Source organism: Mustela putorius, unplaced genomic scaffold, assembly GCF_011764305.1.
Source record: "Mustela putorius furo isolate JIRA1106 unplaced genomic scaffold, ASM1176430v1.1 tig00003972_pilon_pilon_pilon, whole genome shotgun sequence".
NCBI classification, from domain to species: Eukaryota; Metazoa; Chordata; class Mammalia; order Carnivora; family Mustelidae; genus Mustela; species Mustela putorius.
Window position 1 is genome coordinate 7,213,363 of NW_025422115.1, and position 17,801 is coordinate 7,231,163.

The window sequence follows — 17,801 nt, forward strand, 5'->3', positions numbered from 1 at the left end:
AGGGTCAGAGGGAGAAGCAGGCTCCCTGCCGAGCAAGGAGCCCAATGTGGGACTCAATCCCAGGACGCTGGGATCATGACCTGAGCTGAAGGCAGCTGTTTAACCAACTGAGCCACCCAGGCATCCCAGGGTACTATTAGGATTTTGAGAGGGAGTATCAAAATGACAGGACCTGTTGGATTCAAAAATGAAACTATTGTATCCTTAGACTCTCCAGCAAAAGACTCACAAGGTAAGAAAAGCTTGTCACCACCAATAAAGCAGGGCCTAGGGTAAAGCTCTTGAGGGTATGACTGTGTGTCACTTGTGAAGACCTCAGAATGATCCATGTGATAGCTGGTAAGTCTTCTGAGAGTCTTAAGACTGTGCTTGGTAGACTCTGTCACCTAGACAATAAGACTTTAAAATGTTTTTTTATTTTAAGATTTGTTTTGAGAGGGAGAGTGCGTATGAGCTAGAGGCAAAGGGAGAGAGAATCCAAAGCAGACTCTGCACTGACACCAGAGCCCAAGGTGGCCTTAGTCTCCCAACTTCGAGATCATGACTTGAGTCAAAACCATAAGTCAAATGCTTAACCGACTGAGTCACCCAAGTGCCCCAAACATTAAGGCTTTTAAGAATCTTGAGTGTACTGTGGCGCCTGGGTGGCTCAGTGGGTTAAAGCCTCTGCCTTCCACTCTGGTCATGATCCCAGGGTCCTAGGATCAAGCCCCACACTGGGCTCTCTGCTCAGTGGGGAGCCTGCATCCCTCTTTCTCTCTGCCTGCCTCTCTGCCTATGGGTGATCTCTCTCTGTCAAATAAATAAATAAAATCTTAAAAAAAAAAAAAAAGAATCTTAAGTGTACTGTCTCACATCAACCTCACAGGCAGGCTTAGGTAGAGAAAGATCTGGCTCGTAAAGAGACATGGGTGTGATTTTCACCTAAGTGTTGACTATAATTGTATATAAAAGATCTCATGAAGCTTTTAAAGGAATTGTACTGGCATAGATTAAAAGGGACAGAGATAGCACACAATGAGATGAGGCCTTGGAACCCCTAAATGCCTACCAAAAGAAACAGATTGAGAATCTCAGCCCATGCAGAGACAAAAGTCCTAACCAAAGTGCATTTTCTGACCAGGGAGAAAGAATGAGTACATTGTCAGGATTTCTGCAGATCGGTGACTACTACTCTTCCCCAACCCTTTTTGAATGGCAGTATGTACTGCATCCTGTTTGTCTGTCATTACTTTGTATTGTGGGTGGGGCAGATCTCACAATGAGCAGGACTGCACTTGGTGACCTGTACTTTGCTCCTGAGGAGCCTCGTCTGCACCTAAACCTGATTCAGATGACGTATTATTAGATGTTGGGCCAACGCAGTAATCGGATGGGATTTGGAACCATTTGCTACCCAGTAGAACACATTCAAAGAGCAGAATTGACTCTCCTCCAGGCTTTCAGAGCTGAAGAGACCAGACTATCAGGTCTGGAGACCCAGGGTCATGCCCTAGAAATATGGATGAAGAAGAGATAGACCATGTCTTATCAAAATGAAAGCCCCACCCTAACTCAGCACAATCTTTAATTGGATCAAGCAATTAGCCTTCAGTCTTGGCAGGAGGTAAATGCTCTCGTGGGAGATGACATTATTTACAGCCTTTGAAGTTCTTTTTATATACAGTATTTAGATATAATAAAAAATTACTAAATATGGGGAAAGGCAAGACCATATAGAAGAGAAAAAACAGGTAAAGTTCCTGAATATTTTTGTTTAGTTTGCATGTAAAGGCCAATTTCTTCAGACAAAGGGTATCTGGAAATTTCAAGTCCTCTGCCTCATCTCTGTCTGCCAAAAATTCTTGCTCCAAAATTCAGGAACCCACTCTTACTCACAAGTGCCCTTACCTTAGCATAACAAACAACTGGGGTTGTGAATTTAAATGACTTTACAATTCTGCAGCCCCTACAATCAGGCCTCGGGTCTAATCATCAACCATGTGTGTCTTGCATCTATAAAGATAAGAGATTGCTTTTAGGCCACCATAGGGGTTTTCTGGTTATTCTCCACACACTCAGCCCCTAACCTCAAGAGTTTGGGGTGCCAGGGACTGTGCTGATTCTCCACAAAGACAGCCCATCCGAAATAGCAGTTGTGATGGCCATCACCACCTGCTCAAGTCCCGGATAATCTTCAGTGCTTCTTCAAGGCCGTCTGGCCTACTATGGCTTCATGCTGGCCAATCCCTACTGGAGGGTATGTAGCCCAGGTTATAGAGTCCACAGAACTTAGCCTCCAGGGACACGGCACAGGAAGAGAAGGAAGAGAAACGAGACTGGTGAGGTGGACAGAGAATAACCAGCTCGCGCCACTAACCTTTTCTCAGGAAGTTACTGAAGAAAGTGCTCCCCCAGATAAGAGGGATAAGGAAGGAAGAGGAAGATGTCTGATGAGGAAAGAGGAGAATGAACACAGCAGAGACGTGAGGGGAGTCGCGAGACTGATGAAGAAAGCAAGTCCTAAGATGCCAGTTGGCAAGAATCCCTATAGCAAGTTAATTCTAGAACAAGAGGACCACATTTTGAAAATTACTGAGACATTACCTGGATCATCAGAAAACACGCGTAAGGAGTTTTGCAGTTTTGAGGAAAAGTTTGAGGGTGAATTAGTGATAAGAACTAAATAAGTTAGTGATATAAAACTGAGTAAGTGAAAATTTTAGATGATTATTAGTTATGGGAAAGACAAAAACACATGCAAAAAAGGAAACATAGTCCTAATAGTCTACATTGATCATCTTTGAACAGAATCTGTAGTTCAAATGATATAAACTGAAGACTTTCTAATCTATAGATTTTACACGAAGATTTTACCTTTATTACATGAAGGTATTTTATACAGTTGTCTTTACTCTTGGCTCTGGATGGAGTTGCCAAGTCACCTGGACATGTCACACCATGGACAATGGAGAGGGACCATGGACCATATTTTGAGAAGCGACCCTTCATCATTTAGCATTGTGTACCAGTTAGACACTTCCTCCTTTCCTCTCCTTCACAGGGAGTTCCATGCTTAGCCTAATAATGCTTATCTCTGTATTGTTCATGTTCTAGAAACTTCCATGGATGGGAGGTGCACTTATTGAAATCCCAAGAATGCATTTTATCTAGGGAATATAGAATTTATCTCAATTTTTTCTGAGGCTCAACCCAGTATTTCTCTTCTAGGTTCAAAACTCTTATTAATATTACCAAACTAAAGATAATGAAAATGCTTGGCCATCTTACTATGAAAGAAAATAATAAAATGTAAAATGGGGCTGGATAAGAAAAACATTTTAAAAGTTAACTTACTCGTATGAAATCCATAAGTGTATTATAAATGAAGGCTCCTCTGGGAAGAAAAAAGCAGCTTCCAGGACTCAAATCATGGAAAAAGAACAGTTCTTGTTCCTAGATTAAAACAATAAATGCATCTCAAATCTCACTGCCATTGATCAATATTCACTATACGTATGTGACATGCTAGGAATGACTCAGTCACAATTTCCATCTTCTAATGACTGACTTCCCGAAGTGCATATAAAATCACAATTTGTATTTATGGTTAGTTAGCTTTTCATTCACCTTTTATTTACTGCTGATTTCTGACTGGGCACCTGGGAGCGTGGACCTCATGGGCAGAGAACGTGGCACAAAGTTCAGAAAAGATCACCTCGGGAGGTGGGCTCTACCTGGTGGGGATTGTATCATGGCTGTCACCACTGAACACCTGCCCCATGTTGCCGCCATCCAGCATCTGTCTTTGCACCAGCCCTGCAAGGGCTTCCGAGGAAGAGACGAGCACAGGGAGTCCCAGAAGCAAATACCTGGGCCCCCACATAACATAGCTCCTAAATGGCCCCATGGAGACTGAAACCCGGGTCTGCCTGCTCTCAAATCTCCTTCTTTCTTTCTGCCCTGCTGCCCAAATACAAAGTATGTTATTTTTGTTTCATGGTAAGAATGAGAGAAGGGTGTCATTTCTAAATTTAACAGAAGACACGGGAAGGCAAGAGGTAAGAAGACATTTAGGAGATTAGCATGCAAGAACCCAACAGCAAAGTCAACTCAGAGTGCTAGCAAGAACAGAAGACTGGACAACAGATGAAGAGACACCGAACAACTTAATCAGAGGCCAACAAGGAAAATCCCCATCCTGCTGGGGACCAGGACACGCAGGTACCTTTCCAATCTTCCTGTGATCTCGATTCCTGGCTTCCTCTTGGAACTTTTCCCAGGTCTTCATCATCTTGTTATCAGGGAAGGAGATCCCGTAGATCCTCTGCAGTGTTTCCATTTTGGGATTTCCCTCCCAATACGTTGAGGAATTCTACACACCCAGCAGGATTTAGGTAAGCACACCAAACATTTGGTGACAAATAAACCTGATTTTAAACATGTGCACAATTTTCTGCAATATCATCCACATGGCTTTACTTAAAGATGACTTTTAGTACTCCTGGGAAGACTGTGAAATGGAGTCTAATTAAACCTGCCCAGCCCAAATCCATCAGAAAATGATTGAGTCCACTGTGGACTGTGGGAATGGGAAGTGTGGGAGAAGGGGAAGACAGGCAAGGCCAAGAGTAACTGCACCACCAAAGAGAGCAGCAGCAGAGGAAGGGGGACGTGATGATCCAGTCAAGTGTTCTTGTTCACTTATGGTGATTTGAGAAAACAATATCTTTACATCTATAAATCTATATATCTTAACAATCTTATGTCTATATATCTTAACTATCTATATGCAGATCAATATCTTAACATGCCATATGAAAAAGAAAGGCAAAGTAAGGTTCGATAATAAAAAGTTAACAGCTACTTGTAAGGTACTAATTATCAAAAATGTAAAAAATTATAGTATTTTTAGAAGTTTAAGTAAAAATTAAATAATGAAGTATTTTACAATACTGCAATGTTCAGATTATAAAAGATATGATTGAAATTCCTCATTATCCGGGTCATCTTAAGTTTGCTGTATTAAACAAAAATCCTTACCTTGAAAATTTTTATGGTTTTAATTTTCCCAGTGTGTCTTACATGGGGGCCTTTGCAGAGGTCAATTAGCGGACCACACCTATAATGAAATATTTCAGACATGCCCAGGTAACAGTTTCAGCTTTACGGATCATTCATTACAAACTGAGTTTTCATGTTTAAAGTGAAGGATCTCACTTATTTATACATCTTCAGTCAATTTTTAATTTGGGGACAACTTAAAATAAAATTAATTTTTAATTTAGGATAAAGAGGCAATTTATCTAGCCTTAGATCCCAGTATTCCCTTCTCTCCTCAAATTCAAAAGTTACGGGGCTCCTAGGTGGCTTAGTTGGTTAAGTAACTGCCTTGGTCTCAGGTCATGATTCCGGAGTCCAGCTATGAAGTCCTGCATCTGGCTCCCAGCTCCACAGGGAGTCTGCTTCTCCCTCTGACCTTCTCCCCTCTTATGATCTCTCTCACTGTCTATCTCTCAAATAAGTAAATACAATTTTTTTTAAAAAATTCAAAAGTTACATAATCTTCTGAAAGTAACTGTACATAAAGACCCCACTTTTCAATGTCATATCCCAAGGCTCTTAAAACCCTTCCACTTTCATAAAATCAAAAAGTCATTCCCCTGCTCTACACTAACTTTCAAAACCAAAATTACCTGCAATTTATACAAAATGTACTAACTTGATACCTCACTCTAAAAAGAAACTTCACCAAACCCCAACAAGAGTGAACCATGATGCAGACTCTGGGCTCTCTGTGACTGTGACATGTCCATCATGTGAAGATCCATCACTTGTGTCTCATGTGTCAGTTTGTGGGGGGTGTTGAGAGTGGGCGAGGCTGTGCACGGGTGAAGGGGGGGTACAGGAGAAATTGTTGTGCCTTCTCCATTTTGCTGTAGATCTAAACCTGTTCTTAAAAATCAGGTCTGGGGCACCTGGGTGGCTCAGTCGATGAAGCCTCTGCCTTCCGTTCGTTCAGGTCATGATCCGAGGGTCCTGGGATGGAGCCCTGCATCAGGCTCCCTGCTCAGCAGGGAGTCTGCTTCTCCCTCCCTCCCTCCTTCTGCTCCTCTCCCCTGCATGAGTGTGCACTCTCTCTCCGTCCCAAATAAATAAATGAAACCTTTTTTAAAAAAATCAGAACTTTCTTACACTGTTGGTGGGAATGCAAGTTGGTAGAGCCACTTTGGAACAGTGTGGAAATTTCTTAAGAAATTAAAAATAGAGCTTCCCTATGACCCTGAATGGCACTACTGGGTATTTACCCCAAAGATACAGATGTAGTGAAAAGAAGGGCCATTTGTACCCCAATGTTCATAGCAGCAATGGCCATAGTCCCCAAACTGTGGAAAGAGTCAAGATGCCCTTCAACAGACAAATGGATAAAGAAGATGTGGTCCATATATACTATGGAGTATTATGCCTCCATCAGAAAGGATGAATACCCAACTTTTGTATCAACATGGACGGGACTAGGGGAGATTATGCTGAGTGAAATAAGTCAAGCAGAGAGAGTCAATTATCATATGGTTTCACTTACTTGTGGAGCATAAGGAATAACATGGAGGACATGGGGAGGTGGAGAGGAGAAGGGATTTGGGGAAAATTGGAGGGGGAGACAAACCATGAGAGACTGTGGACTCTGAAAAACAATGCGTGGGTTTTGGGGGAGATGGGGTTGGGTGAGCCTGGTGGTGGGTATTAAGGAGGGCACATATTGCATGGAGCACTGGGTGTGGGGCATAAATAGTGAATTTTAGGACACTGAAAAAATTAAATTAACTTAAATTTTAAAAAAAGAAAATTTGAGGAAATATATAAAAGAAAAAAATCAGGGCTGTTTTAAAAGTAAATAAATAAATTTCAAGAGTGTTCTATTTGTTTTTAGGCTCTCTGGCATTATGACAAAATGCTTACTTGTCTTTTGGTTTACTAAAACAGAACACTGACTTACAGTGCAACTCTCCGGCCAAGGTTTAAAAGTGGTGTCAGAGATGACACAACTATTAAAACAAGGTGGTGGGTATTATAGAGGGCACATATTGCATGGAGCACTGGGTGTGGTGCAAAAACAATGAATACTGTTAAGCTGAAAATAAATTTAAAAAAAAATTTGGTGGAGCTCCTGGATAGCTCAGTTGGTTAATTGTCCGACTCTTGATTTTGGCTCAGGTCATGATCTCAGGGCCGAGCAATCAAGCCCGCATCATGTGCTGGGCATGGAACATACTTAAGATTCTCTCTCTCCCTCTGTCCCCTCCTCACGGGCAGTGTAAGCCCACTCTCTCTCTCTTTCAAAAACAAAACAGAACAAACAAAAAAACAAAAGGCATCTAATACTGTTGCTGGGAATTCTCTCGTACCTCTAACAAACAAGGACCCCCAAACCTTAATAAGCAGACTTTTTTTCCAAGAACAGAACATTTAAAATACAAATGACACAGTATTTATACATCTGTGTAACAGTCAGAGGGGAGGTCCTTAAAAATCAATTAATTTAAGGAAAATTTAATAAAGAAAGTGAGTTGTTCCTTAACTACTGTAACCAATTTTAAATATTTTTAAAGTTCACTGCTTAAAAGGTTAAAAATAACAATGAATACATAGAGGGACTGGTTTATTCACCAAACTGAAATAAGCTTTAAAGATGAAAATATCACTTCTTTGAATGACCAGGCTGTATTGTTCTCTGCCCAAAATGGAAGTAGTAAACCAACAATCAGAGGAATGGAAGAAATGCCTAATTAACATGAAAGACCTCAATACTTTAAATCTTTAAATAACCCTATAGAAAGAAAAGCAATTCATTTTCCAAAAATTAAACTGGCAGAGTAAGAAGTGCCAGTGTTGACCTAAGTAAGGCTCAAAGAAATAACCAAAAAGGCTCAAGTATTAGAAGCCAGAATTTTTAAAACAGCATATCTTTTCTATTTCTTCGTGTGTCTTTAAGCTTTAAAATGCAAATTCTATTAATTTGAATTACAGGTAATGAATAATAAAACCTTATCAGGTCATTGGAGAATGGAAAAAATAAGGCAAGCAGGTATCTATCCTGTTTCAATGTCAAAGGGCAATGAGTTCATATTATAATGCAAGAAATGCCCTGTGCATAGCTTTGCTTAGAGGGGAGATGACTTGACTTACAGCACAATTAATCCCCAGAACCATAAATACTTAATACTAATTACTGTGGAAAGTAAATGCCCTTAGGAGGATAGCTGTGATTTCAATTACATACACATCAGATCTTCTAAGATGGACCATGAAGGTCACAGAAGCAGCCAGCCAGCCAGAACACACAGACATGGAGGACAGCAATTACCTGTCAGGTAGCTTTAAAAAAAATGCATGAATAAAAAAGGGGCTCAGAACTAAGTCATGTGGTACTGACTTCACTTGCCTCTTCCTACTATTTGATTTGCCTTTGGTTCCCAAAACACATTGTCTTTCATTATGTTTCATCATGACCATCTGGCTAATGCATGAAAGTTAATGCTCTTGGACTCCAGGAAACGGAGAATGTGGTGAGAGGCAGAAAAATCACTGTGGGATAAAGATGGCCTCAGCAACTCTCGCTGCCACATTAATAAGAATATGGAAGGGCAAAACAAAATTCCCTTCCTTAACAGCCCCCACTAAAATGTAAGGCACAGGACAAACCCAGTCTCACCCATGGGGGGAAAGGTGCCATCACCTCTAACGTCCAGGAAACAAAAATTCAGGGTTTAGCAACAGCCTGATAAATAAAAACGAAGAGGGAGTAATTTCCCTTTGCTGATAACATTCTGGAGTCCCAAACCCAAGTAGTACATCAACCATGAGAATTTACAAATACACCATCCACCCAAAGACCAACTGCTTCTACTTCTCACACCAAGTTTACCACAAGCAATGCTTAAAAATGCTTTACCTGTAAACTGTCGTAGTTGGCGTGTTCACTTTCTCATTCAGGATGCGGCACTTAAATTTATTGTACTACAAAGAAAAATATATTTGCATATTATTATGTGGGAAGAAAAACTTTTACTTTCTTCAACAGACACTGAATGGATGTCTACTGTGTTTTAGCTGCTGAGACCCGGGAAATACCATGAGCTCACAGCTGAAAACAGTAGTGTCCAAACCAGGAGCCACGAGCCCGAGTGGCTACAGAGCACTTGCAATGGAACCAGTCTGAAATGAGATGAGCTTAAGTGTGAAACACAAGGGATTTCTTACTGTGAAGGACAGGATGTAAAATAACTTATTAAGTACTTTGATGTCATCGCTTCTTGGCCTTTTGGCTAAGATCAAGTGAAGTACTTTGATGTCGATCACAGACTGAAGTGATATTTTTGATATAATGGGTTAAAAAATGTTATAAAAATTAATCCCACCATTCTTTTGCTATTAGAATGTGGCTACCAGAAAATTTAAGATTACATATGTGGCTCAGATTTGTAGATTACATTACATTTTTATTTTTTTAATTTTTTATTTAAATTCAATTAGCCAACATATATAGTACATCATTATCACATTATATTTTTAATTAAACAGCACTGTTCCAGAAGATTCTGATTTTTTTCATCACATTTCCAAAATGTATTTCTTTTAAGTTTTTATTTAAATTTCAGTTAGGAGTTTCAGGTGTACAATATAGTGACTCATCACTCCCATGCATCACCAGGTATTCACCACAGGTGCCCTCCTTAATCCCCATCGCCTATTTCACCCATCCCCCCACTCACCTCCCCTCTGGTAACCATCAGTTTGTTCTCTGTAGTTAAGAGTGTTTCTTGGGTTGCCTCTCTCTCTCTTTTATTTTCCCTTTGCTTATTTGTTTAGTTTCTTAAATTCCACATATGAGTGAAATCATTCATTTGTCTTTCTCTGACTTATTTAGCTCAATCCATGTCTTCCTAGGAAACATTTCATTCTTTTTTATGGGTGAATAATACTCTATTGTAGGTTTATAAACCACATCTTCTTTATCTTTTCATCAGCTGATGGATACTTGGGTTGTTTCCATATTTTGGCTATTGTAGATAGTGGTGCTATAAACAGAGGGATATATGTATCCCTTTGAATTAGTATTTTTGTGTTCTTTGGGTAAACGCGTAGTAGTGTGATTGCTGGATCCTAAGATAGTTCTAGTTTTAATTTTCTGAGGAACCCACATACTGCTTCCCAGAGTGGCTGCGTCAGTTTGCATTCCCACCAACAGGACAACAGGGATCCCCTTTCTCCATATCCTTGCCAATACTTTCTATTTCTTGTGTTGTTGATTTTAGCTATTCTGATAGGTGTGAGGTGATATCTCATTGGGGTTTTGATTTGTGTTTCCCTGGTGATGAGTTATGATGAGCATCTTTTCGTGTGTCTATTGGCCATCTGGATGTCTTCTTTGGAAAAATGTCTATCCATGTCTTCTGCCCATTTTTAATCAGATTATTCTTTCTTGGGGTGTTGTTTGATAAGTTCTTTATATATTTTATATATTAACTTTCTATCAGATATATTATTTACAAATATCTTCTCCCATTCAATAGGCTGCCTTTTATTTTGTTGATTGTTTCCATTGTCATACGGAGCTTTTTATTTTGATGTAGTCCCAATAGTTAATTTTTGCTCTTATTTCCCTTACCTCAGGAGACATAGGTAGAAAGAAGCTGTTTTAGCCTCTGTCAAAAAGGATACTGCCTGTGCTCTCCAGGATTTTTATGGTTTTAGGTCTTGCATTCAGGTTAGAAGATTCCAATTTTAACAACATAAAATAAATAAAACTCTGAGGACATGGCTGTTCTATTGCATAAAACGAAAACAAAGTTTATAGAAAATGATCCTATCATTACATTAAAAAGTTACCAGACCCTTTTCTTTTCTTTCCTGCTTTCATCACTACTACCTTGGTGCCAGGTACTTTTTATTAAATGATTATTTAAAGGGGATAACTGTTGAGAGAAAAAAATCGATTTGTATGATTTAACTTTTATGAAACATGAGTATGTTTCATACTTATATGTTTAAATCAAATCATTTTTCTTCACAGACATTTAAGTTTAGTTCTTAAGAGTAGCTGCAAAATGGCAACCCACAGAACAGGAGAAAATAATTGCAAATCACATATTTGATACAGGATTGATATCCAGAATATATAAAGAACTCCTATAATTCAACAACAAAAAACAACCCAATTACAAAGTGGGCAGAGGAATAGACATTTCCCCAAATAAGACACACAACTGGCCAACAGGTCAATGAAAATATGCTTAACATCACTCCTCATCCAAGAAATGCAAATCAACGGCACAATGAGATACCACCTCACACCCATTAGGATGGCTACTACCAACAAAACAGAGAACTACAAGCGTTGGCGAGGATGTGGAGAAATTGGAACGTTTGGGCATCACTGATGGGAATGCAAAATGATGTGGCTCCTGTGGCAGACATTCTGGCAGTTGGCAGAGAATTTCCATATGATCCAGCAGCTTCTGGGTATATACCCCAAAGAACTGAAAGCAGGGACTAGAACAGATATTTGCACAGCCATGTTCGCAGAGACACTTTTCACAATAGTCAAAAGGTGGAAACAACCCAAGTGTTTACCAACAGATGGATGAACAAAAAAAATGCTGTCAATACATATGACGGAGTATTATTCAGCCTTCAAAAGGAAGGAAATTCTGACATAGGCTACAACATGGACGAACCTTGAGGACATAACGCTAGTGAAAGGAGGTCACAAAATGACAGATATGATTCCATTTATACATTCTTAGGGTAGTCAAATCTGTAGAGGCAGAAAAAGGGGAGCTCGTGTTTATTAGGTGTGGGGTTCCAGGTGGAAAAGAGAAAAAAGCTCTGTGGATGGATGGTGGTCACGGTTGTCCAATATGAATATACTTAAAAATGGTTAACATAATAAATTTTTCTAGTTTGCGTATTTTCACACACACACACACACACACACACACACACACACATACATGAAAAGCTGCAACTTTACCTAGCCCAAACCTATATTTTAATTCCAGCCCACAGAACTAATAGTCTTACGTATTCAAATCACGTGCTTTCTCTGATATGATTTTAAAATTAAAACCAGGGGGCACCTGCATGGCTCAACAGGTTAAGCATCTGGCTCTCTCAATTTCAGTACAGCCATGATCTCGGGGCTGTGAGACTGAGTCCCCTGTCAGGCTCCAGTCTGGGCTGGGTGTGGAGCCTACTGAAGATTCTCTCCCTGTGCCTCTGCCCCTCTCCCCCCCTTCCCCCACCCCTGCTCACACGTGTGCACACACACTCTCACTCTCTCTCTCAAAAATAAATAAATAAAAATTAGATTAGATGAGGAATATATTTACATACGTTGGTCAAAATAATATAAAGAGAATGCAGAAGTGGCATTGAATTTAGCAGTCAGAATATTAACACTCAAAATTGATCTCATTTATAAACGCACACGTGAAAATTATTCAGCTGGTCCTCCACCTACATAAATCTGCATTAAAATGTTCCAGGGGTGCCTGGGTGCCTCAGTAAGTTAAGCCTCTGCTTTGGCTCAGGTCATTATCTCAGGGTCCTGGGAGCGAGACCCATATTGGACTCTCTGCTCGGCAGGGAGCCTGCTTCCCCCTCTCTCTCTGCTTGCCTGTCTGCCTGCTTGTGATCTCTCTCTCTCTCTCTCTCTCTCTGTCAAATAAATAAATAAAATCTTAAAAAAATAAAATAAAATGAAATGTTTGGGACTCAGTAGGGACATATCACATTGGGTGACTAGGGACCACCTCACGGTAGGCTGCCAAACTCTGGAACAATGTGGCAAGCAACACTCAATTATCTGTTTAAAAAAAAAAAAAGCAGTCTATGTCAACTAATCATTTTTAATATTCCTGGCAAAAGGTTTTCTCATTCTGAAGAGTTTCCCGAAATCACCTTAAACATTTCGAGGAGCACTTCCTTGCTGACTTCCAGTCTTTCGAAAGGCTGCTTTTCTTTGATGATGGTCTTACAGATGTCCTCCAAGGCTGACAGTTCCGTGCTGGACACCGCCCTAAAAAGAAGAGCAAGGGAGGGTCAACACAGATTTCTCAGCCGTCCTGCGATGTCCTTTCTGTAGACCGTTGTCACTTAGCAACACCCTGTCTGCACTGAGGAATTCTGTGTTTTACTGCACCGGGCCTTCAGAGAGGTAGAAGTCCACAGGCACGCCAGATCTACTCATGGCTCAAAGAAGAATCCTGAGGGAGGCCCCGGACAGAGGAAATGATTTACCCACAGTTCTCTGCAATTTGGAAAGCCCTGTTAGGATCCTCCCGGGTTAGAGGGTAAGCTCCTTTGAGGTCTGTTTTTCGTGCGGTCTAGCTTATACTTCATGCATCGACACTTTTGTTCAAAAGAGCTATAATAAGTGCCCACAAATCCCTGCCTTCAGTGACTATAGAATCAGGGCTGGGGACAGATCTGTGGGTGTGAGTTGTCCTGTCCAGTCTGGCACTCGCAGGGAATGGGCCTCTGGGAGCCAGAGGCTGACCCCTTTCACCTGTTCCCTGGTTTACTCTCACTCCCCTTCACCCACGCCGGCTTCCTTGCCTTTCCTCAAACAAGCCAGGCATAGGCCCACACCAGGGAGGTTCCAGAGGCCTAGAATGTTCTTCCCCCAAATGTCCATAAATACACTCCCCTCCCCGCCCACACACACACCAGCCTCAGAACTTGCTCCCTTCCTCCGTCTGGGTCCCTGCTTCAGCACCTCTTTCCCCCTTCCTGACCACCTGTCATGGCACACACCTCCCCCTACCTGGCTTCTTTTCCTCCCTACCACTCATCACCACCTGACAGTAGATGGCTGTTAGTTTGTTTCTCATGTAAGCTAAACAGACTGTGAGCTCCACGGGGACAGACTAATCTGTTCCCTGCTGCATCACCAGCATCAAGCACAGAGCACAAGATAGACGGTCCGAGAATCTCGTTGAATGGTACTGGGTGCTCAGTGCAGTGGTGAAAGTTAAGGACAAAAATGTACCAAAGTCATCTAGCAAGAGAAATCATGGGTCTAAATGAGGCAGAAGTACGAAGGAAGAGGAGAGGGTGGAGAACTGTTTAGGAGATAGAACTGGATTGACGGCGGGACAGAAATGGGAAGGTTTCATCTTTGGCATCTAGTCCTTAAGAGCCATCGGGATACAGCTGGTGGGCTGGGGCTGGGCCTGTGGCTAGTGATTTCAAACACAGACCTACCCAAGGCGAGGCCTCTCTGTCTACTCTGCCCGGTACTTATCTGAGCAAGATGTCTGGCCAAAGTGGGTAGCGCCCTTCATTATCATGGAGCGGAAACTGAACTGACCGCTCTCTGGGGATTACATTTGGGATTCTGTTCTTAAGTTAGTACTAGGCTCTGGTATATTTATCTCACATGAGATGTCATCTCATGTGAGATAAATGGTATATCACTTCCTTCTGGGGAGAAGAAAGAAAGTTGGAGAAGCTGCTCTGGAATCTAAACTCATAAAAAAATAATTTTCCAACATGTGCAGTCTATACTCAAGTTACAGAACATAGACACATTCACTAAATTAATATGTAACCATGATACACGCATGCCTTCAGAAGTGGCTCTGCAGGGGTGTTACCTGTCTCCAATGAACGTGTCATAATAAAATCCATTTTCAATGGGTGGACCATAGCACAGGTGGCCTCCGTAGTAGAGCTCCATGGCCTCCCCGAGCACGTGAGCACTGGAGTGCCAGTACACCTGTGGGGAACACAGAGGCCAGTAGCTATTGCAATGATGGCATGGAAAACTGTCAGTCCCATCACACAAGGAGGCAAGCGGATCGCCTTTAAGGGGACAAATGCCAAGACACAGAGCAACATCAGTCTGAAAAAATAACCACTTCAGTAGGGGCATCTGGGTGGCTCAGTCAGTGAAGCGACTGCCTTCAGCTCAGGTCACGAGCTGGGATGGAGCCCCACATCGGGCTCCCTGCTCAGTGGGGCTCTTGCCTCTCCCTCTCCCTCTGCTGCTCTGCCTGCTTGTGCTCTCACCAAATAAGTAAAGAAAAATCTTGAAAGAAAGAAAGAAAGAAAGAGAAAAGAAAAAAGAAACGCTTTAATGCCCTTGTTGAAGAGAACACTTTCTGAGAGCTCCTGGCAATTACACCAGGGTCACAAGCTGGGTTCTACTGTGAACTGCTGTCCTGAGTCTCAGCTGTAAGCACAGGTCTGAAACCACTTCTGGGTGTCTTCACTTGCAGAGCGGTCGTAAAAGCCTCCACCACCCGCTCGGGATGCTGAGCAGAGTAGCCGCCCAGTGTGGAGTCCAGCCCAGTGTGGAGGGAAGCAAGGAGTGACAGACACCAGTTTCCTTCCCTTTCTGTCCAGGGACAGCCTCTAAGCTGAATGCAGAGGACCAGAGTAGCTTGCATCTACACGGCAGTCTTCACAGGTTGAACGGATTTTGACAAGATCGCTCTGGAGGGAGACAAGTGTGGGCTGGGAATGGCAGCTGGCTGCCTGAGAGCCCCGGGCAGCCCACACGTGAGTTCTTTTACCACCGTCCACAAGCTGCTCTACAGGTCTACAAAGTCGGAAAGTTGGGTTTTGAATCTGGTTTTGAATGCCCAAGGAATGGATGGCTTACGGATAAACTAAAGCTAACTGAAGTCATCAAATATAGGTGCCAAAGAAGCAAGACAGTGGAGTTCCCTGGCAGCCCCTCCTTTCCCTTATTAAATAGGAAACATTACAATGAGAAAGCTGTTTGACAAATAAAATTGATCGAAACGGAGGTAGCTGGCCGGCTGGGCAGGCTACGTGCAATCCCAACCCGCAGCCTTAGGCTGGGGCAGGATCTGCAAACAGCCCCAGAGTGTCAGTCCCTGGGCACAGCCCCTTTGCTCCGGATGGTGCTGGGAGGGCAGAGTAACTGTCAACATGAACCCAAGTCTCTTCTTTGGTGCGTTGTCCACACCTAGATATTTGTTGAGCCGAATACTGAGTTAGGTGCTAGGGATACAACAGTGAAAGAAAAGGAGTCACCGCCCTCATGTGGTTTGCAGCACAGTGTGGGAGAGAAAAGCATCAGTAAACTAGGTCAAGGGCATAATCACAAGGTGAGAAGAGCATTTAAGGGGAGATGGACAGGGCACTGTCATGAAGAGTTAACAGTGAAGACTCTGCCTGCACAGGGAGTCAGGAAGGCCTGCGTGGCTAACATGTAAGGGACAACGCAGGGTAGCCTGAGAAAGGCTGCAGAGGGAAGAAAGGGCCAGCAACCTCGCAAGCCTGGGGCGGAGCTAGGGTGGGGGAGGTGGCTGGGGAAGAGGGAGGCTGACTTTTACTCTAAATGCAATGAGATGCAGTGAAGGGCTTTAAGCAGAAAAGAAATCATTCAATTTACATTTTTGAAACATCATTTGGTAGCAGTACGGGAAGGGACTTTAGGGGAACAGGACAGCAGGTGGGTAGTTTTCCCGGGTTGTGGTAGAATAATGCCATCGTAGACTCTGGGATGGTGGCAGTGGAGTTGGGAGAAGTGGCCAGATTCAAGACACAGCAGGAAAGTAAAGGCTTACTAATTAATTCGAGACTGTTGAGGAGGGAGCAGGCAGTAAACACACACAGCCTCTGAGACTCCAGGTAGAGCCATCAGGTGTGGCGTGGAGGTGTACCCTGAGATGGCAGACAGGGAAGAAATCCGTTCTGGGGCCACAATCAAGGTTTCCACCGTGGCCATGCTGAAGACCCCCGTACGATCTCTGTGGATGGAGCTACCCCACAGGCAGCAGTGTACACAAGACTGAGACGTGTCCTGCTACAGATAGAAGAACTGACAGCGGACCGTGAACAGACGGGGCAGCTTGGAACGGGAATCTAAAGACAAAGGGTGCCATGACTGAGCACGGAGGAACTCTCCACTCTGCCGGCAGATGAAGGAGAAAAAGCCAGCAAAGGAGACTGAGAAAGAACCAAGGGTGGGAATGAAGCCAGGAAAGCAATGGTGGCATGGAGGACCTTAAAAGAAGGGCATGGGTCATTGTCACTACTGCTGAGAGGATCCAGAGGATTGGTGGGGAGGGGGGAAATGGCCATTGAAATGGGCAGCAAAGCCCGATTCAAGCCCTGAGGGACTGGAAGAAACTACTATCAAGGGTTTCCCTAGGACTTCCCCCAAAGATTTAAAGCAGAATAATAAACACCTATATATATTCTTTTACTGGACAATATGCTTACAAAAGGAAATACCATTAGCTGTGTTTTAAACTCGCAAGCTGTTGCCATCTTATAAAATGCCCTTTGTTTTTGTTGTGCGTATGTATCAGCTTTACGTGAATATTCTTCCTGTCGTTTTTCTATATGAACTTATCTAGAGGGCAGCAAGAGTTTCTTCTGTATGTTACATTATGCTCTAACTAGTCTTACAAATAGAATCATCTTTTACAATATAAAAGGTCTTGAATTTTTCCATAAGGCAAAAATGCTTTTAAAAAATCATTAATTTCTCATTGTTTTAGATCTGAGTTTTCAAGATTTGCTTTTTTTTTTTTTTTAAGATTTATTTATTGGACAGAGAGAGATCACAAGTAGGCAGAGAGGCAGGCGGGGGAGGGGGGGAAGCAGGCTTCCTGCCGAGCAGAGAGCCCAATGCAGGGGCTCAATCCCAGGTCCCTGAGGTCATGACCTGAGACGAAGGCAGAGGCTTTAGCCCACTAAGCCACCCAGGTGGGCCTCAAGATTTTTATGTCCATAAAATATGTGAACAGACACAAGTAGGTTTTAATCCCTATTTTACA

At 42.4% G+C, this 17,801-nt stretch overlaps 1 protein-coding gene and 1 pseudogene across 2 annotated transcripts in view; one reads left to right on the forward strand and one right to left on the reverse strand.

Annotated features, from left to right (window-relative positions):
• TARS3 (threonyl-tRNA synthetase 3) overlaps positions 1-17,801 on the reverse strand; it is a 59,905-nt gene that overhangs the window by 30,059 nt on the left and 12,045 nt on the right. For both annotated transcript variants that reach the window (XR_001180710.2, XM_004759847.3), the window contains exons 4-9: positions 14,640-14,761; positions 12,943-13,060; positions 8,933-8,997; positions 5,023-5,101; positions 4,208-4,354; positions 3,337-3,435 (exon numbers count right to left, since the gene is read on the reverse strand). Coding sequence is in view for 1 of the 2 variants with exons in the window: in XM_004759847.3 (XP_004759904.1) it covers positions 3,337-3,435; positions 4,208-4,354; positions 5,023-5,101; positions 8,933-8,997; positions 12,943-13,060; positions 14,640-14,761 (630 nt within the window). In the remaining variant the exon portion in view is untranslated. The remainder of the gene's footprint in view (positions 1-3,336; positions 3,436-4,207; positions 4,355-5,022; positions 5,102-8,932; positions 8,998-12,942; positions 13,061-14,639; positions 14,762-17,801) is intronic.
• Positions 9,286-9,426, forward strand: LOC123389341 (annotated as a pseudogene).